This window comes from Coturnix japonica, chromosome 8, assembly GCF_001577835.2.
Source record: "Coturnix japonica isolate 7356 chromosome 8, Coturnix japonica 2.1, whole genome shotgun sequence".
Taxonomy (NCBI): Eukaryota; Metazoa; Chordata; class Aves; order Galliformes; family Phasianidae; genus Coturnix; species Coturnix japonica.
The window spans coordinates 18,447,557-18,468,767 of record NC_029523.1 but is presented as its reverse complement, the minus strand read 5'-3'; the positions used below and the strand labels follow the sequence as shown (position 1 = coordinate 18,468,767).

At 45.6% G+C, this 21,211-nt stretch overlaps 1 protein-coding gene across 1 annotated transcript in view; it reads left to right on the top strand.

Moving 5' to 3' along the window:
* Window positions 1-20,589, top strand: part of EIF2B3 (eukaryotic translation initiation factor 2B subunit gamma) — an 86,643-nt gene extending 66,054 nt beyond the window's left edge. Inside the window, exons 11-12 of the mRNA XM_015870157.2 lie at window positions 9,417-9,520; window positions 20,374-20,589. Coding sequence (XP_015725643.1) covers window positions 9,417-9,520; window positions 20,374-20,426 — 157 coding nt within the window. The 3' untranslated portion in view covers window positions 20,427-20,589. The remainder of the gene's footprint in view (window positions 1-9,416; window positions 9,521-20,373) is intronic.
* Window positions 20,590-21,211: the final 622 nt, after the last annotated feature.

Below are 21,211 nucleotides of genomic sequence, written 5' to 3'. Positions count from 1 at the left end.
TCAGAACTGTTGATTGCTAGGAAGATGTTTCTAAAGACCAAACCAGAAATGTCTCTATAAACAAATATAGATTCACTTGCTACAAATGCAAGTGAAAGGACTGTACTGCAATATTGAAATATAATGTAGATATAATGTCAACTTTTTAGAAGAGATTGTAGCATCTTCAGGATGTGGAGTTAAGTTGGGTGGATATATGTTTGTATGAGCTTCTGTGTTATCTTTCCAAATTCTGTTTTAGTGAGTATACCTAAAATATTTGAGTCAGGACATATGTTTGAAAGTGGTACTCCTATAGACTTACAAATGTTGTTACCTTTAAATAACTTCCCTTAAAATGTGATTTTCTTTTGTTCATTTTTTGTCATCTTGCATCCTTACTTTATTATTGCCCTGTGCTTAGTAATAGAAGCAATGAGTAAACTTTTCAAAGACAAGATCTGCCAGCTAGTAGAGGTTTCCCATGCCTTAAAGACACTAACTAAATAGGTAGCCTTGAGCTGTTCATTTCCAAATGTGGGAAAAGTGGCCTATCTGTAATTGTTGATGTCTGCGTGCCCCCATCTTTCCATACAAGCTAGCTTCCTGTGGATGTCAGTGGAAAGGAAACTGCTGATTGAGTCTGTGCAGGCCTGTTTAAATTCCCTGCTCCTTCATGGCTTGAGGTTTGCTTAAGGCCTCAGGAAAAAGGCCAAAATCTTTAAAAAATGCCAAGTTGGCTCTGAAAGTTGCATATCTGAAAAACAAAAAACCCCAAAGGATGTGGGGTCTATGGAGGATACTACTGTTACATAACTAAATTACAGGTAAGTATGGTACCTCACTGCCAAGTGTTTGTCTTTAATAGAAATCCGCAGTAATTTCAAGCACATCATAAATCAGAATTCTTTTGAGTATAGAAAATAGCTGGTTACCAGTTCAGTTGCAAATGGATCCAGTATGGCTGTATCACAAGTGCTGCTGTCATAAGAAGTACCAGAACCTCTCGTTTGATCATAAGACCCTCTGTCATTTTGATTAATGAATTGATGCCGCAGTCATAATAGTATGGTTTTGCATATGAGGTGAGCAGCTCTACCACAGAGGCAGCTCAGTGTATAAATAGTGGTGTTCTTACAGAGAGTCCCAAATTAGCTTCTGTTTGTCTGCACTGTTACGTAGTACTGTTTTCTAAATGCAAAACCAAACATACCGCAAAATTCCACAGGCATTATAAAGATGTTCAGATATTAAAAGTACCTTTTTGGGTAATACTTTGTGAATATTCTCCATAGTCACTGCACACTGATGCACTGGAGTCAAATTTGTAATCTTTCCTCTCCAGTCCAAATTAATCTTACATACTTTAAGCTTTACTTAAAACCATACTGTAATTAATGTTGCGTGGATCTGCACAGATACTGTATTGATAAAGTATTTCTTTACTGCATCACTGTAATCCTTCAGATTAGAGAGATGTGAAGTCATGCATATGCGGTTGATGAGGTACAGGAATATCCAACTGCTAAGTTTTGTCGAAAGATGTTTTGCTTATAATTTAGTAAAAACAATTTCTGTGTATTTTGAACTTCTTTCATGTATTTGATTAAATCTGATAGTTTTTTGTTAAAACGGTAATGATTCTGAAACACATTGATGGATCCATTTGCAACAGCTGAATAAATTGTATCTGATTTTTCTTTAAACTGCCCACAGTGGACAGCTTTGCTTTCCAAGCATCTCTTCTCCCAAACGTGTCAGAGTAACTCAAGCTTTACCTAATCACCAGCTTCAGAAAGCGTCTTCCACTTTAGTTAGAAAGTCAGTATATGTTGGCTCAGCATTGTAAATTCATTTATCAAGAGTTGTGACTCTCCTGGACCTGGGTTTCACCTGAATAGTGACATTTCGTCCTGTTTCCAAGTTACAATCCAGTGATGGCTAATGTCCTTGATATTCTGGAGGACCAGTAGCAGAGTTTTTGTTTCTTCCAGCCCTGGTGTGTAAGGCGTCTGTTATGCTCTGTGTGTCTCTTGTGAAGTGATCTGAGTAGATATGAATCCCCCTTAGATGAGATTACAGGGGATTAAAGAACTTAGTAACGCAGACAAAATAATTGGCAGTCTTCTCTTAATGTGTTTCCCACTGTGAACTAATTCTTCCATCAATGAGATAATAAAATAGCGAAGATTACATATGTGCAGAGTGATGGACATACTTGACCAAGCTGGGAGGGATGTAATTTATACAACAGTGCAAGTGCTGAGAGATGCTGACTATCCAGGTGACAGGCTGCAGCGGGAAATGGTTCTTATTTCTCTCTGCACTGCTCCCTTGAGCTCAGTGACAAATGACTGCACTGAGTTACGTACTTGGAGAAAACCTACTAATCGAGCTGAAATTGTAGATCACTTGTAAATTTGGTGCATCTGGATGCTCCTGCAGTAGCTGTACATGCCCACAGGCTCTGCTGTGTCTTGACCCTTTTGCTAGTTCTGTTTGCATTAGGTGTAGTGCAGTACAGCAGGGTCCCTCAATTCAGATTAGGCACACTTAACTTCCTTGAAATGGGATCTAGATATTGATGGAGGAACGCATACAAGACCCTGTGCTGAAGTGCTCTGAGCACTGCAGAGAATACTCTGGTCATCTGCATGGTGCCAACCAGATAATTTTAGGCATTGCCTCCCAAGTCAATGTCACAAAGACATTAAGTTGTGTGTTGGGTTTTGTTGATGATGTCCTTGCTGCCAGTGTTAAAGTCAGTGGTGCAGATACTGTGCTGTTACTCAGTGGACTGGAGTGAGACCACGTGCGACTAGTTAAATGCTGTTCTAGTTTACCACATGTCTCCAATTTATTGCTACTTTCTATGAGAAAATGTACAAAGGAAGAAAACAACAAGCAGGCTGAGCTGGATTGGCTACTAACTGCAGATTGATTGTGAAGTTTATTGGTTGTTTCCTCAATAGTGCCAAATCAGCACCTGATGTAGAAACAGTGAGCGGTTTGAAGAAAATTCTAATTAAAACCAGGATGGAATTGAGCAGTTATAGGGGTTCAGCACATAAGTGGTCTTTTTCCTGTTGGATAAGAGCAGTACATAGGAATGATCCTATTGCCAAAGCAACATTTGTTGAAATTGTAAAATATATTTTACAGCACATTCCCTCACGGGAAGGAATGAGGAGAGATGAAGTTGTTTCCAGCACCATGGCTTGCAAAGCTGGAAGTAAAAGTTTTGCTTTATGCTGGGATTCCAAGTGTTTTATATCTTGAACCATCTTTTAAGATGGTTGTTGTCTTCTGGATGCTGTCTCATGATGCCAGTTGCACCCCTGCCCTATGCTAACCTTGGAAAGAACAGCTTAGAACAGACATTGCAGAAAGCACATGAAAAGTGAGAGCTTAATTCAGAAGAAGTGTATGTAGTGTGTATAAGTATATGTAAATATAAAGCATATTGTGGATATGGATAAGCATGAACATATGAATAAAGCTAGGTATAGTGCTTGCCTGTAACAAGTGCTCTTATTTCTCAACAGAGTTTGCTTTCAGGAAGGTAAATTGAGGAAGAGAGGATAAACATGGAAAGCAATGAGCAGAAAGTAGCTGAGCTACTTCCATAGCTGGTTCACTTTCGGCATCAGTTGCATTCTGCTGTATGTGTTGTATGTAGGATACTTCTCATATAGTACCTGTTATCTTGTGAATCTCTGAACCATTATTACTTGCAGCTCCTCATTTTCTTCTGGCTGGCTTCCTGGTACATCAATCCATCTTAAATAAATCACCTGTTCTTTATACTCAGGTACATATGTTCTGCTGGTAGTGCAGGGAGCTCTTCTCAGTTTTCCATACATCTTGTACATCAAATGTTGAACTTAAAGCACAGGTCAGCTCTGAAAAGTGGTGTTTTAAAACAGCTCCTCTTGTTCTGCAGATCTGCTTCTTCAGGTGGCCAGAGTTAGAGCTATAAATAAGCTTCTGCCTCCTGCTAGCCACATGGCTCTAATCGAAGAGGTGTATGCAGATATTCAAAAGCAACTGATTGCTGCCAGGTTTTGGTGGGACTCTGTGTGTAAGTGCCACTGGTGCTCCTGAAAAATCTTCCCCAGACTGGATAAGGAGAAAGAAGAAGTTCTCACGTTTTGGAATTGCTCCTCTGAGTTTCTGAGGGGGCTGTGGGGTTGAACGAGTTCAGCTTAACTCCAGGAAACCAGTCTCTGTTTTTTTTAAGGATGGCATTTAGAAAATCTTCTTTTGCATGTACGTCAAGCCCATATAGCAACTGATTTAACTAATAATGTCCAATGGAGAGTGAGAATCCAGACAGAGGTCAGCTTCCTCATGTGTAAGGGTTTCCTGATGTAAGACTCGTTTCAGCATGTGCTTTTGCTGCAGTGTGCAGAACCAGACTTCCAGCTAAATGAAAGGCCACCAATTGGTTTGTTCCAGGATCAGCTGCATTTATCTGAAGTTTCAGAGGTGAGGCACAACCTTCCAGGCGACCTCCCCCGGCAGCCTACATTTCACTTAATAAAACAAGTTAAGGAAGGTTTGAGGCAATCCTTTAAGGTCAGTTGAACTTTCACTGGAAAATACGAGTGCTGGCAAGTATATGCAATATGTAATGCAAAATGTTTAGGGTGTGGGGAAGAAGTGTAAAGGAGCCATACCACAGTGATGAGCTTGGCTAGCAAAGAGACTTGAAACAAGTTCCTCAGCGAAAACACCCTCGGAGACGGGTTAAGAATTTAGGGGATTGGTAGAATGGTTTTGTTACCCCCAAGGGGAAAAACAAGAGATCAAAGCCCAGATTCACTTAAGAATGCTTTCTTTGAAACGTATCTATAAATTATAGCACGTACTGCTGGCATCTATTGTAGTCTTTGGTATTTACTTGAGCGTATGATGTGAATTCACAATACCTGGAGTTGGCTTGTTAGTGTGTAAAATAAATGTTGGTGAAGGCAACGTTGCAGATTCTCAGGTTTCTTCATAGTGGTGTTGCCTCTTCTCTGTTTTCCCATGGCTTTGTGCTTCATCCTGCGACCGCGTGTTCCAGACAGCACCTTTAGAGGGATTCTTTGAGGGGTTGCCGGTAGGGTTTGGAGCTCTCCCCTTGCCACCTCTCACAGTCATTGAGCTGCCTGCTGTGGCTGTTATTTCCTTGGTCAAGGCAGAGTGAGATGTTGCTCCCAGGGGAATCCACAGCTGCTCCTCCTCAGTCAGCAGAGTAGCTGCTGAGGCTTGTCACCCTCTGCTTTTAACTCCCCATTCCATCTCTGCTTCCTAGCTCATCTGGAGGAGTGGGACTCCTGACTGCTTGGCACGGCAGAGCATTACCCACGGCCGTCCTAAGCTCTCTGCTCCAAGCTCTGTTTTCCTCTCCAGCCTATGGTTTTAAGTGTTGCATTTTAGACACCTCATTTGCTTTGCTGCCCAACAGAGATTATGTCGTTTTCTTGGCACAATTGGATTAAACTAGCAGACCTGGATAGCTTCCATTGGCATTTCAGGAGATTTGCTGTAAGGCAAACCTGTGACATTTGTACCTTCCTAAGCTTGCACAACCAGGGCGAGAGCTGCAGTTGAGGTCTTGACCTCAGTTACTTAAGCCCCTTTCTCCCAGGAGCGTTCATCACTTTAATCACAGAGTCCTAAATAATCAGTGGGTAGCCTGTAATTAGGGGTTGTGTCCTGGACTCCTGCAGCCTGCTCCCGGTGTGCTGAGCGCTGCGGATTTTGATTTCCCATTCCCCCAAAGGATGTTTGATCTCAGATTTACACTTCAGAAAATTAAGAAGGGTACAGTACCTCCGTCCCCTGGCAGCCTTCCTGCTTTCAGTGGTAGGTGCCTTTCTTTTCTTAAGTGTCTCAGTTCTGCAGCGATTGACACATTTGATTTAAGAGTTAGATTTATAGACTGATACTCAGGCTGAAAGTCAGCAGCTCCAGGACTGCATAAATCAGCCTGTCTCTGGGACTAATACTTCCTTATTTATAATTTCGACAGGAGATGGAATTCTTTCTCAATTCTTTACATTTCTTTCAGATGTAATCGACCACCCTGTCCTTTGGTTTAAAGCTATGCGACTTTGCCACAAATAGAGGGAGGGGGAAGTAAGCCCGGTCCAGGAATTGCTATGCTATAAAAGCTCCATATTGTGTGCTCTTGGACTTTGCTTTCTCCCAGCTTCCTTCAAGCCCACACAAGAGATGGACTTGAGGTTTTTTTGGCTTTCTTCCCCTCCCCCCTCCCTCCATACATACTCTGACCTTTTAGAAAAATAAATAGAAGATAAAGAAGGACCTGGAATGTTGCAGAATGTGTGTATATTTTGCTCTCTGTTGTTTTCTGCTGGGATTAGTTGTTTACAATGGGAGAGAGAGGGAGGGCAGAGGAAGGGAGGTCTGTGGCCTTAACTGAAATTAGTGGCATTTCAGAGTGATCTTGTTAGGTGGTCTGCAGTTTAAAGACCTAAATCCTTGTAATCCCCCCATGCCTCCTTGGCCACTACTCCTTTTGCTCTTGTTCTCTCACTTTCAGGAGGAAAAAAAAAAAAAAAAGAAAGCAACCAAACCCAAGTCAGCCTCTGTCTCTCAGATGCAGGCTGTGCATAACGTAGACACATGCACAGCCATACACACACACTCGCTCTCATATGCTTCCATTCGCACGTTGTACCTGTATAACAAATTAATGTCTCAGCTAGCCGACATCTACATCTGTTACCACTACAGGACTGGGCTTGTAAAAATGCTCTCTCTAGAATGCAGACACACACACCGAATATTTGTATTTATTTTCTGAAAAAAAAACGCTCAGCTGCCAGGCTTTCAGCTTGTGATTGCACTTAAAACAAATTCAAATTGAAATTTCAGCCATAAATCAAATGCCCCAAATTAGTTCCTCTTGTGGGTTTGAACATGCTCTTTGGATTTGAAGGTCAGAAGATATCCGTTTTCACGGTGCTGAAAAGTTTAAAAATATACTGCGTTTTAGGAAGAGAAATAAATATGGTTTGCATTATAAAGCAGTACATCAAATATGTGCGTATGCGCACACACAACACGGTCAGTGAAGCTGAATGCTGTCAGAGCACCTTTGAGGACTAATAGCACCTAATTGTTAAGTGAGGCAGGAAACACGGTGGCTGTTTATCCAAGGAGGATGCAGGAGATTGCCTTGAGATGTGATATTTATCCTTTAAGAGAATAAAAGTTTATCCCTTACTCTTCAATTTAAAAAAGGGGGGGAAAAATGGTAAAAATTAAATAAACACACAAAATACTTATCTTGGCAGGCCTTATAACATACTTTTTCGGGGGAAAAAAAAAGGCATTTACAAGTGGTTTCAAAATGGCTGTGTTACATCTGTCAGCGGGTAAAGGGAACACCCACAAATTGTGTTTTTATCTCATGAAGTTTTGTTCCACTTGAGCAATAAAAGCCAGATTCGCTGCTGGTGTGTGCGACTGGGGTAATCCTAGCGCTGAGCGTGGCTCTAAAACTTGTGCATTTGGTTGTGTTTATAAGTTTGAAGAAACTCCTGGGGTGGTGGAGTCTTTTGTTTTTGCTTGACACTGGCACTGGGGAAGGGTTTGCGAGCACCTGGCACAGCCACGTTTGCCTTGGTTCCCTGGGCTGTCCTTCCAACAAATGGTTTGGCAGGAAAGCCCCTTATCTTTGATGTTAATGTCATCAGCACTTTCTTGGTTACAATGCTGTTCTTTCCCCAAGAGTTGGAAAACGATCCCAAGAAGGCTTGGGCCACACATCCAACGTGCCCCAGCCTGAGCTGCAGAAAACAGCTTGAAGTAGGAGATCTTAGCACATCCAAGGCTCTTAGAGTCGTGGAATCATTCAGGTTGGAAAAGACCACTAATATAATTTTGTCCATCTGCCAACCTATCCCTACCAAGCCCACTTAAGCCATGTCACTCAGTGCCACATCTCCACAGTTCTTGTGCTTAGAAGCAGTGATAGACGGTGGGAACCCACAAATCACAGGGACATGGTTCAAAGTGATCAGAGAGGAGGCATTTTGGAGCATGTTTTTTTGGACAGGGACCCTTTCAGCAGGCAGTGAGCAATCCCTCCTGTCACCTTTGCTTGGATGGCACCAGCTCAGGATGGCAGCAGTGATGGGCAGTCCTTCCTCTACCAGTTCGTTTTCCAGCCCGAGTGTTCTCCCAGCAAATGCTGTTGCACAGGACGATGGCTGGAGTACATGGAGCTATTGGAAAGAAGCAGCTGGTGACAGTGTGAGAGCAAAGGCAGACAGGGGTCTGCTGTGTATCTTTGCCGCTTTTTATCTTATTAATATGTTAGTAAAAACCTTGCCAATGCAACCTGAGCTGGTTACTTGGAGCATAATTGCTCATATTGCCTCCTTATAGGTCAGAGGAGGGGGAGTTGAAGCGAGTTAAAAGAATGATTGTTCAGAGGGGACAGTCTGCTCAAGGGAAGTCATAACTGCTAACCACCGTGGCTGAGGTCCGGTTTTATTGCTTTTACTCCTGCAGAATTAATGCCGTGTTTGTGATGCAGGTGGTTTCTGCTCTGACTCACATGAGCAACAGCATTGTTATGTATTTAATGGCAAATTCTGTGTACCAGATAGTGGCAATGTGTGAGTAGGAAAAGAACTAGGAATTAATGTTAGGATTGGCAGTCTGGGGTGAGGGTTAACGCTCCTCCTTGCTCCTGAGGAGCACAGCTGGCTGGCACTCTGTCCAATACAATATTGAGGCTCAGGGGGTTCTCGGTACCAAAAGCTCTCAGTGCTATTAGTTCAAACTCCAGAATAGCTCTTCTGTTGAGGAGCCAGCCCGGTGGTGCAGCCAGCAGCGTTTTGCTGTGGTGAGACCCATGGCCATGGCTGCGGGTCTCTTAAACTGAAGAGCTCAATGCAGAAAGTCACTGAAGCCAAAAGCTTCAGAAGGAGATCAGCTGTTTGACTGAGGGTAGCAAGAATATCCACAACAGTTGTAATGCTTAGTACTTTTAGGCACTTCTTAGCTGAATGTCTTCAGATTCTCTGACCTTTAATGATTTCTACCCATCTTTGCACATGTAAATGCCAGGAAACAATCTGCAGCATGGCTGTTTTTTCTCCATAGCTATGCAATAAATTGCTTGTACCGTTTAACATTACTTATGGTGCTGAGTGAGCACACATCACAGATATTGTTTAAGATGCACAATTACTGTTTTACTGCCTGGAGAGGCAAAGACCAGTGCAATAACTCACTCAGATCTCTCAATATCTTCGTAGAGGGGTTATGGAGCCAACATCTGGACTCTGAAATTCTTTCCTAAGTGGATGATCAAATCATGTCAGAGGTTTATTAGCTATCCCAGTGGATACCTTTGTTTTGTACCTATCATTTTAATCATTTTCTTGTTCTACCCTGTGCTTGCATTATAGGTGTTGTCTTCAGGGCAGTGTTATTTGTAATAATGCTGTGATAGAGAAGGGTGCAGACATCAAAGACTGTTTGATTGGAAGTGATCAGAGGCTGGAAAGCAAAGGTAAGTAGAAAAGCTGTTTTTATGATGCATTTGTAATTGATTTTTAGCATTTCCTTCTCAAGATTTTCCTCCTGTTTCTTCAAGAGCCAGTAAACAGTGGCTGTTCTACAGTGTGGTGTCCCTTAAGATTAAGATTTGTTTTTCATGGAAAGTGCAGCTTCCTGGCATAAGAATAGTTCAGGGACTTGCTCTTCAGAAGTTGGCAGAAAAACTCTGTAGTTACTATAAAGGACAAGATTGGGTGCTGAGACAGTCTTTTCCCAGAGACCACAATTAGGTCAGCTTGGAGTTATCCTCAGCAGAAGGAGCTGTCGTTCTGACAAGTAGTTTTTGTCAGTGTTAGGGGTGATGCAGTCGAATGAGTGATGGCACAGACATCACAGACATCCTTCTCTTTGTGAATGCTCGCAGTCGCAGGTGCCAGCATGTTCCCATCCATCCTGCTCCATGCTGGAGCTCAAGATGGAGCGTCATACTGGGAGCTGCTGTGCTTAGTAGTAAATACAAGGGCAGATACATTCAGATCTGCCTTACTGAAATGAAATGGTTTTTTGGGGTTTCAGAGAAGTTACAAATATGCGGCCTCAGTTTGGGCAAAGTCAGGCTATCCAATCAAGCTGTGAGTGGTGAGGGCTCAGTAACCGCCTAAGTGGAACTGTTGATTTCCTGCCCAAAGAGATAATGGGCAGGAAATGGCTGTCTCAGTGACTGCATCCCAAGCAGAGGGCTTTTTAATGAATATTTATGGTTGGGGTTTGGCAGATCCCTGCTCCAGGGTGTGGACTGAGGACAACAGTGAGTTCCTTTTCAGGCTCCATGTGAAGTTATTTAGTCAGATCAGGATTTGTTTGCTTGTTTTGTCTTTATAGTATATGGGTGGTTTCCCAATTGTGAGTGTCTTCACAAAGAGCAGGGTTTGCACTTAATGTGGTATGGTATAACCTATTGCCAGTTATGCATATGGAACATTTTCTTTTAATTTGAAACTAGAAGAGACTCATGAAAACAAAGTGTTGATCCTACAATTGCAAGTCTCAGATGCTGTAGGAAACACCCAGTCAGTGCTATGTGCACTGTGGTCTTGGTCCTTGTGTTCCACAGTTTCTGCTTACCCGTGGCTTTGTCCATCACATCAGCTGTCATCATCGACCCTTGTGCGTTCATTGCCCTCCCATCCCTGAAGATACATCTTGTTTATGATGCTCTATCTGTGCCTTCTTCAGAGCATGAATCACTAGGAGAGCTAAATGAGGTCGTGTTTGTTTATTAATGTAAAATTTGAACTATGAGGAAACTATGAGGGCGTAGATGTAGCTAATTTACTATACTCAATTTCTTCAGCAAATCTTTTCAAACAGAAATATCACACTTTGCCCTCACTCATGTCTTTTTCAGTAGTCTCTTCCAGGATGCAGGTCCCAGTCTGGTAGATCTTGTTATAGAAACCATTCTTCCTTCATTATTGTCCCTGTCATCTTTATCTGAACATTTTTCAGGATCTGTCAGCATAATTCTATGATGACGTATTTAAAAGGAGAGGAACAGGGCTGGAACCTGCAGTTCATTTACCTATTCTTGTAGGGCCATGTGCTCACTTCTCCAGAGCACTTCTCAGTGAGTTCCTACAGTTACACTATTCAGGAAGGTACGACTAATGTTAGCAAAGACACTCAGGTAGATTATGAATAACAAATATGACATTATGCCAAGCAAGCAAAAAATAATAACAAAGCCTCAGTTCATTTCCCTGCCTCAGTTTCCTAACCGTTTTGGAATTTCTTTGGGCTGGGGGTCAGGTTCTCCTTGGTGGTCTGGGATCTGTCTGTGAAGTTCATGACTTATTTCCTGAACTACAGAGTCTTTCCAGCCCAGTATGTTTCTTCTGACCTTGCCTGGTCCCACAGTAAACTGGGCCCTCTCTTTTTCACTGTGAAAGCATGCCATGACTTCCTTTCCCCTGCCCAAGACTTCCTGTATCTCGTGCCAAGCTTTTGGTGTGGCCCTGTGAGTCTGTTTCCATATTCCCACTTTCATCAAGACTTTGGCTATGTTGTTCTGTTTGGTAACTTTTCCTTCTTCAGACTCGAGCCTTCACAGCCAGGTTACGAAAAATTGGTTCTGTTGGGTCACAGCCACCTTTTGCTGCAAGCTGATCGCACCTCAGCAGACGTAAGCAGTAGCAGCTGGCTGTTCACCCCAGTCTGGGAGTTACACGCTAGAAACCTCAGCAAAGCTGAATACACCTTCCCAGAAACATTAAAGAAAAAGAAAAAAAACAACCCAGCAGTTCCTTATTCCAAAGCATCAGCCAGGATTCATCAAAGGTACAAAGATCCCCGCATCATCCTGCACAGCCCCAAGCAAATCCCACAGTTGACTTTGCTGCGGAACTGACTGTGTGCTCCCAGTTCTGCCATACGAGTCCTGGTCTCGCTGCCCAGGCAGCTCAGGGTACAAGAGCTCTTTGAGCCACTGACCTCTTTTCATAACCTGAACCATGGAAGCAGGATGGCAGAAGAACAGATACCACAAATGACAGGCAAAAGTAACTCAAACCAGCTCTCGTCCTTTTCCTTCTACGGAAGAGGCAGGGGCATATTTAGGGTGGTCTAAATGGCACAGCTGGGAGTAATGGGATTGAATTAAACACAATTTAGGTTGGATATCTGAAACATTTTCCTAATGATGTGGTCTGGTCGGCTGTGGGATAATCTCCCCGGGGACGTGGTGGGAGACCTCATCACTTAATAATAGGCTTGGCAAAGCTCTGGACACCTAAATAGAGGGAGTGCTCCACCACTGGTTTTTGGGGCAGTTCAGATGCAGCCTATTAATTTCAAACTAAAAAGCAAGTTAGAGACACGGGCGGGGGGGGCAGGTAGCTGTCAGCAATGACTTCAGGCCCCATCACAGCACTGGCCAGACACGGTACTTTTTAAGTGCCTCTGTTAAAGTCATGATGTGGAGTTTTATTAAACTTCTGGATTTGCAAGCCATGCCTCCTGAGAGTCATGCTATTCTCTTCCCACTGGTTTTATTACCATGCCTAGGAAGCATCCACTTCCCTTCCTCTTTGATACTTGAAGAAATTTGCTAGCAGAGAATTAACAGACAGGCGACCTCACCCAGATAGCAGTTTGAAAAACATGTTGGTACCTAAGAAAAAGGAGGCAATTATTAAAGGGATAGGAAATGGCAGGCGGCAGTTCTGAAAGGGCTTAATTGCACAAAGCATTCAGACACTGTTTCTAAGACAGTTACTACAATTGCACTCCAGCCTTTTTGATGAACCTGCTTTCTTCAAAGCAAAATAGAGAACAGAGGTAGTAGAGAGACACTCATGGGATAAAACTAGCAAAATGGACACAGAACTCACCACCTTAGCCCTCACTTTCAGCTCCGATGTCCCTGCGGCAGGCATGTTTTGTGTTCATTGCCTGTGCAGGAGCCAGTGTCATTTAGGGACAGCTTGAGTCACTGTACACCCAGAAAGTGTATTACAGCAGTGTTACTGCCACAAAGTGGATTTGCAGAAAGGGAAAAGTATCAGCGTTCAGGATGCTGATGTAATCTTAGCTTGGCACCCCGGTGCGTACTTAGTAGCATTATCTCTCTGACCAAGATGTAGGCTTCGCTGTGCTTATTCTGGTGCATTTTAAATGCAACCATATATTTTTGTTTCCCTTGGTGCCACGATGCAGTCAGCACCCAGAAAGTGCTGCTGAGTGGATGCCGAATACGAGGCTGTTCCACAGCCCTGATTCCTGTCTTCTTTCAGCTTGAGTCTGAAGCTGTAATTACTGTACACTATGCAAGAAACAAGATCCTTTCTGTGGCCTTTCTGCAACATTTGTCATCTTAGTGCTTCACAGCTGTTAACAAGCTCATTTTTACCTCCCTGGCCTGAACATGGTTGGTTTTTCCTCCTATTTTAGAAAGGACTGAGAGTCAGAGAGTTTGTAGGCCCATTCATTCTGACTGCCTGTGCTGAAGCAGCATGTTACGTGTAGCATTTCCTAACAATTACATTTTAGCTGTAGCATTTTCTTTGTAAATATTGGAATGGAGGGTTCAGTCTGTTTTTTTTACGCGATCGTGTTGGCCTGTGCGTGGGTCGTTAGCAGCTCCAGGAACTAGAACTCCATTATAGAGCTTCTGCTGTTCCAGCTGATGGGAACTGACAGTAGTGGGTCATCCTCCTTAAGGGGAGCTGGATTTGGAGTAAGGCAAGTGGAACTTTGCCAGGAAATTTCACAGATGCCCACGAGTGTCAGAGCCTGGAGATTCGCTCCTGGTGCAGGGAGAGGAGGCTGCAGTTAATGTAGGCTTTACTGCACCTGCCTGCAGCATCAGCCTTTGGGCCCCAAACACATCACGTGTTTTCTGATCCTTACTCCAGCTTCACTGCTCCCCACTATGGCTTTGTCCCAGAACCAGTCTCACCCTGTTCCCTGCCTTTGGTTCTTCCTCTAGTCTTAGTTTCTTTCTCTTATTTCATTATGCCCAGCCACACACCTGTCTCCTCTGCTCTCACTGTAGACACTATTTCCAGTCCCCCTGCCTAACAGTCCCATGCTCCATTTCCCATCTGGCACTCCATCCCTGACTGCTTTGACCTCTTTCTGTGCTGCTGTTGTGCCCAGGCGGGATCACTCTGGGCACTGGAGGGAAGTGGTTCTGTGCTAAGTGCTGGTCCCAGAGCTGGGACACAAGCTTGGGGAAGTCCTGCATCATTCCTGCACTTCTCTGGTTGAGAGCACTCAGGGGAAGCAGTCTCTGGAGCCTTTAGCTGCCCTCCTGAGAACATGTGCAAACAGATTTTTTCCAGAGGCTTATCACATAGCCAAAAGTGTGTGGTTTCTCACCAGAACAGAAAAAGGCACATATCCAGTAGGGACTGGCTCCCGTTTCAGATCATTTTCCAAGTCTTGTTCCAAGCTTGCAGTCCTAGGACTTCTCAATGAAACAGAGTAAGATTGTTTTATTTTAATGAGGGCCAAAGAGCACATTTTTCTCTAATGCCATCCTGTGCAGGCAGGTACAGTTTATGGAGCCTCTGCATATGAATGGATGACTGCTTGCAAGGATGCTTCACCCCAGCCAAGACTGAGCAAGACAGGGATAGGGAGAGATTGATGGGCTTTCTGATGCTCTTTCTGCATTCAAGTAGAGCCAACCGTCTGCTGTTGCAAGATGCTGGGTACCTCCTGGTGAAATCTTGGGGAACTGAAAATGCTTAGCATGACACAAGGTCGGGATCAGAAAGCATGCTGCAGTGCAGATGGGAGTTAAGAAAGCTTACGAAGAACAGACTCAGACTAAACAGTGCACACATGTATGTCGTGCACTGAGGTGCAGGATGATCTGGAAAGCAGGAATGGTGTAAATTCACAGGGAAATTTTGAGGTCCATGTGACTTGTTCCCTAGAGTGGTTTAACTACTGAATGTCTCTGACAAAGATTATCAGTTGGCAGCTCAAATAGGCATCTCTTAGAAAGTCACCTTTTTTGCATCAGTGACAATTTCAAGCTTATCCTAGCAAGCTGCCTTTCCAAGCTGTATAAAAACAGCTTGTGAGTTCTGGTCTTAGTGGTGGCATGAAACTCCCCTAGAATAACCCATTAGTGATGTTTTGTCCTTCCCTCTGCTGCTGGGGACTGTCACACTGTCACTTGAGCACTGTGTCATTCCCAGCCAGGGAAGTTCAGGCTTCCTGCATGAACGGGTTAAGGGAACTGCTGTATTCACAGCGTGTTGATTGTGATGTCTACCCATAAGGCAGCAGTTTGTAACCTTGTAGAAATATTTGTACATGCTCCATGCAGAGAAAATAACCTCTGGTGCTTTGCTAGAGCTCAGCCACATGAAAGAGCTGGGAAGAACAACCCAACAGATGCCTGAGAGAGGAAGGGGACTTCTGCTTGTGTCCAGCACGATGGGCAGCAGTCTCCAGGCAGATGTGACACTGCTGCCATCCTATTGGGAAGCATGGCCAGAGGCTTTCAGATTGATAGTTCTGAGATCCCTGCTAGCGTTTGCTGTGAGAGAATGATGCCCCTGTGGGAGCACGTCCATCAGCGTAACCCAGTCCTCTTCTTCAGGGATTGCAAGGACACTGCCACAGTGCTGGGACTGTGGGTGCATCCCTGTCCTCAAGGAGCTCACTGTTGTACACATCCCTAGTCCTTAGTCTCACACTCCTCTGATGAATGTACCTCCTAAAACCCTGAGCAATCACATTCCCTTGCCTCGAGCAGTCACTTTTCCCAATTCCTTCACCCCACCCTGTCCATCTGCTCAAAGCCACAGTAAACTCCTATTTCTTCAAACACTGAATTCATTGCTGCCTTTATCTTTACATCCCAAGACATACCCGTTTCTCTGGGTGGATATGAGGGAAGAGGTGTTAACACCTGATCTAGTGCAAGATGGCCCTGCCTATGGCCAGGGATAGACTGGATGATCTTTGAAGGTCCCTTCCAGCCCAAACCATTCTGTGTACAACACTGGTGAGAGAAGCCTCAGCTGCCCCAAGTGAGCACAGGCACTGCAGATGGGTGTTTGCTGGGAGTGGTGTACGACAAGGGTGGGATCTCAAAGAGTGGATCTCCATCTGTTCTCTGCCTGGAGCCTGGGTTGGGCCCCCAGCTGCTCACCAGAGCTGATGTGCCTGAAGCTCTCACCAGTCCCATTCCCAGTGCCCTGGGCAGAGTTGCACATCCCTCCCTGGGATGCTTACCAGGAGCATCACTCCAGAGCCTCTAACACAGCCTCAGTGCGGGGCTCACGCGGCACTTGCAATCTGTGGGACACCTCTGGCCTTTGGGGCCACGGTGCAGTCACCCCGATCACCAGCGGTCATGTAAGTATGTGGCGTAGCTGGGGAGAGAGCAGGCCTTGACTGGAAAGCCCCAGTGCTCCATAAACACAAACAAATCAGCCTCCATCACCTGCTTCCCTTCTTTATCTCTCCATGTAATTTAAAACACCCTCCAGCCTCCCAGAGTCAAGCTTCAGCTGCTTCCCATCCCCTTAAGCCCCTTCAGTTCCTCTCCCCCCACCAACCTGGCTGCCTTTCCAGGGCCAACCATCGCTGCAGAGACAAGTTGCTCCTCTCTCCCACTCTCTGATCCTTTCTGTCCTGGGTGAATGTGGTAGGAGCCACCCACGGTGTGTTTTCATGCATGCGTTTCTGCAGGCACCCCTCCCCCTGCCCGGTTTTTAAGTTAAACTATCTCTTGCTTTAAAGAGAGCAAATACACAGCAGTGGCTTTCATCACTGCTGTATAATAGAGCAGTAATTCTGTGCCAGGGACTGTTTTCTATTTTATTTTAAAGGGTTTATAAAACAGTGTATGTAATTGAGTGAGTAAACTGAACGTTTTCTGGAGCCCCTGAGGGCTGGAACTTCGTGGTGGTCCTGGGCCTAGGCCCTAACCTTTTTTTTTTTTTCTTCCTTTTTTTTTTTTCTTTCCCTGCCTTTCCCCTCCTTCCCCTCCTCCTTTACAACCCAGCGTTGCCACCAGCAGCAGCAGCAGCAATCTGTCTGGGGCTAATTGAGCAAACAGCAAGGAGATGCTTTCACATGGCTTTTAAAGGAATGCTCCGGCATCCCCTTTCTGTAAGCAGCTTCGCAGGAACCTGCCAGGAAGGCTGCGCCGTGCAGGGGAGGGCAGCGTTGGGCTGCAGCCCCCATCCCGGGTGGTAGGGTTTGTGCTGGGCTCTGCAGTCATTTCCGCCCCTTTGTTTATTTGCATTACAATTTGTTTTTAGCCAAGCACCGAAGGCTGCGCTGCTCCCCAGCTCTCCTCGTGTTGTGCGTATGTTTTTAAGGGGCTCAGCGTACAGTATGTGTAAACACACGTCTTCCTAAGCAGGAACGCATCTATAACGAGTGACAGGTTTTTGATTTACGCTCAGTAAAATCTCCGTGGACGCTGGGTTCAAGCACCCAGGCTGACTTGGGGCTGGGCTGCGTCAGCAAGTTGAATCAAAGCGCTAATCAGGAGGTTGAATGTGTTGATCAGCTCTGGATTTGCTTAGCGCCAGATGCTCCCAATCTGAGAAGATCTAGTTGAACATGATTTAAGGTTGCAGAGTCCAACTCGAAGGCTTTCTGAAAGTCCTTTCTCTAATCCCTCTTCTTTCTCTGCGGGCTGAATGCATCTGTAACCCTGCCAGTGTCAGATAAAAGGCAGCCTGGTAAGAAATCCCTAGTGGGGAGCTGGGGAAGGAGAAGGGAGCTGAACAGCGGAGCATGGGAGGTACTTCTGCCTCCTCCCCCCTGAGTTTCAGGCAGAGTTTCTGCACGAACTGAGCTTGCTGATACCAGCCAGAGCCACTGGCAACTGGCAGCCAGGGCTGATAATGAAACGCTATCCACAGCTCCGCTCCTTGGCACACACGGTGGAGTCTGAATTCCCTTTCCTCTGTAAGCAGGGCTCTGGGAAGGGAAGAGGGAAGCAGGGTGAATCCTTATCTGCCTATCGCATCCCTCTGGGGTGCGGAATCAGGCTTTGTTTCTAGCAAAACCATTCCCTTTATCACTTAGAAACTTTCTCGTGGATTTGAGGCAGGCACATTCATGTGTTTCCTTTTAGCCTGTGCAAGGAGAAATGAGTTTGGTGGTAGCAGTGATACACTGAGTGTGCCAGAATCTAGGCCATGTGGATCAGGGAGGGACAGGATGGGAGATCAGGGAAGGCGTGCTGCATCATCTCAGTGAGCTTCCTGCTGCCTCAGTTTCCCCACCTGTAAAATCAGAATGCTCTTAATCACCCGTATTCGAAAAGCATCTTGAGCTAATCAGATGGAAAATGCGAGTTACCAGAAGGAGGCTGTAAGCATGTTGGTGCAAAATACAAATAGTTGGTACCACCTCTGCAACAAAGTATGTGACGGGACCCATCCCAGCTCTGCATGTTCGGTGCAGGATGCTGTCTGAAACGAAGCAGAAAGTTCCTTATTAAAAGGTATTGCTACAGATAACTCATACATAGAACCATAAATTGACATGGTTCTTCACGAGCTTAGGTGAAGGCATGTTTAATCTGCAGAGGCATAACGTAATTACTCTTGCTGGATGCTAGCCAGAGTCTTATTCACATCACAGAAATCAACATGATAGGTAGTCTGCTTGGAGGAGGTTCAGGAATGGAGTCACAGGAGTTGCTACAGGGCCTGTTTGAGATATATTGGGAAAGTTGTTGGGGGTGAGGAATGTTACAGCAAGAAGTGCTGCGGGTTGGATTTGAGGTACCTTGGCAGAGCTGTGTGGGGTCCAGGACGGGAGGAGAGAGGAGCTGAGGGCTGGACTTGGGGCTATTGGCAGAGCTGTGCTGGGGAGATGGTGTGGCGCTACCTACATCACGCCTGCACCTGGCATGCCTACAGTCAGTCCCTCACTTTCCCGAGCTGCATCCCCACCTCTGCTCATCGTGCCCAGTGCTGGAGCCCAGGCTCCAACTTTCAGCTGCAGTTTTAAGACCCAGGATGTTTCCATGAGGCTCCAGGATTAATTAGCAGTTGTCACTAAACGCCCCGAGCGCAGGAATAAATTACTCAATCTGATGCTGAAAGTAAGAAGCATCTTTTTGTTCTTATTTTGTTGTTATTTTCACGAAGGATCTCTGGAAGGCAGTCATGTGGCTAACTCAGCTCTGTCCTGCAGGCAGAGCAGACAGCAGGATCCGTATGGCGGTGGGGTCAGGGCCGTAGCAGGAAGTTATCTCGCTGCAGTCCAAATAACTCCTTGAAGTTTACAGAGCAGTTTTTAATCAAACCACTTCTGGAGCGATGGTTCGCATGGTGTGAAGATCATCTCTCGAGTTCTAAACCACGAGAAGCATCGTGTTAGCTCGGCCAGTTTGGGAACTGCCAGGAATTGCTTGCTGCAGCCGAGGGCAGCGTAGCTGTTGTTTTGCAGCACTCTTGCAAAATCTGCTCCCCGGAGGGGAGGCGTTTTAGGTGGCTAAATAAAACACAACTGGTTGTTTCCTTCATCCTTGGCCATCTACCCCCACTACTGTGTAAGCTGTTGGAGACAGCACCGTGTGCCTGAGCACCTTGCAGGCCCGGCTGATTCACCCCAGGCACCCTGGATACCAGAGCCAATTGTTATTCTTGAATGTAGAGAAGTGGAAAAGGGGGATGGAGAGCCTTGGGGCACGGTTCAAAGCACCTGAACTTCGCTTGAATGGGTGTCCAACTCCCAGGGAGTGGCTCAGATTCACCAACTCTGGCCATACCCCGAGGACACCCACTTGGAGCACGCAGGCATTGTGTCACGCTCCGAGGCCACATGCTTGGGTTTTTAGGCTTTCAGTTTTGTGTTTTTATTATTTTGGCTCCAGATCCCTTCTTTGCAGCCTTTCCCTGACAGGCTGCTTTTGCATTTTAAATGGAAGGCTCTTTTAGTGCGGCGCATGAACAGTGCTGGGGCAGGGACTGGCACGTTAATGTGTCCGCTGGTGCTGGGAATAGGCAGAGGAGTGACCTTGTAGTTCTGTACCAGAGCTCCATGCGGGATGTGGATGGTTCTTCGCATGGGCCCAGAGGTACACCTGTCAGCAGCAGCTGTGACTTCCGTCGGGCCTCTGTTGTGTGGCAGTGACACATACGTGTGAATGCTCCCATTAGAGAAACCTCCTAATGTTTAGTCAGTTGTTTAGGCTTTTGCCATGTGTGTGGGATGCTGTCTGAGAGAGACCAAAAAAGGGCAGCAAATCTGCACTCAACTTCCCTAGAATCTGCTTTTCTCATTTGTTTTAAAGATGCACATTTAAAAAATGCAAGGTCTGAAACGCTGCTGCAAAACTCAATTCCTCTTCTTTTCCTCCCTCTCTCTTTTCAGCCAAACATGTTAATGAAGTCATTGTGGGCACTGAACAGCTGATGGAGATATAACCCAAGTAGGTTTTAAAGATGATTTTATGGAAGCCGGCAGCAGAACCAGATGTTCAGCATCGTAAGATCATCCGCGCGGATCAGTACTGGCATGGTTTACCCTGTCACTGCTCCTTTCCTGTTCAGCTTTGTATTTATGTCTTAATAAAGAAGTATTTACAGAGCCGCGTGTCCGCCAGCCCTTCCCCCCTCATTGGGATGCACGAGGTTTGTGCTGGGTGATATCGCTCCCTGCCCCGCCGAACGCACTGTACTTTTCCAGCAGAAGGGACCACACAGACTGTGCCTACTCCAAAGAGTGACTTTGCCGACCCCGCTGCAACGCAGGCTGAGCCCCGGATACCAGGAGAAACCACTCGGGATGCTGCCTGCACGTCCTCAATGCAGCAGGTGGGCAGCAAAGCACTATGTGGGCTGCTCTGTGTAGCCCTTCACCAGCCTTCTCCCCTCCCTTGCAATGCTACACTATGGCACAAAAGTATTTAAGCTGCACCTCTGCTCCTTCTGCGATGTAGCTGAGGAGTTTGGCACCCGTTTGGGCTGAGTGCGGTCCCTTACTTGGAAATGCTGCCCAAAAGCAATGTGACGGGGCAGGAGGGAAAGTAGGGCATAAACAGCGGGTACCAGCTGCTTTATTTTGATGGTTCCTTTGCCGTTCCCAGCCCCGGGCAGGAGGTCCATCTCCACGTCCAGGCTGTCTGTATGCGAGATGGGTCGAGAGCGCTAATGTGAAACGCACAGCCTTGTGGTCAGGGGTTGTGCCAGGATTGTAAAGCACCTGGAGG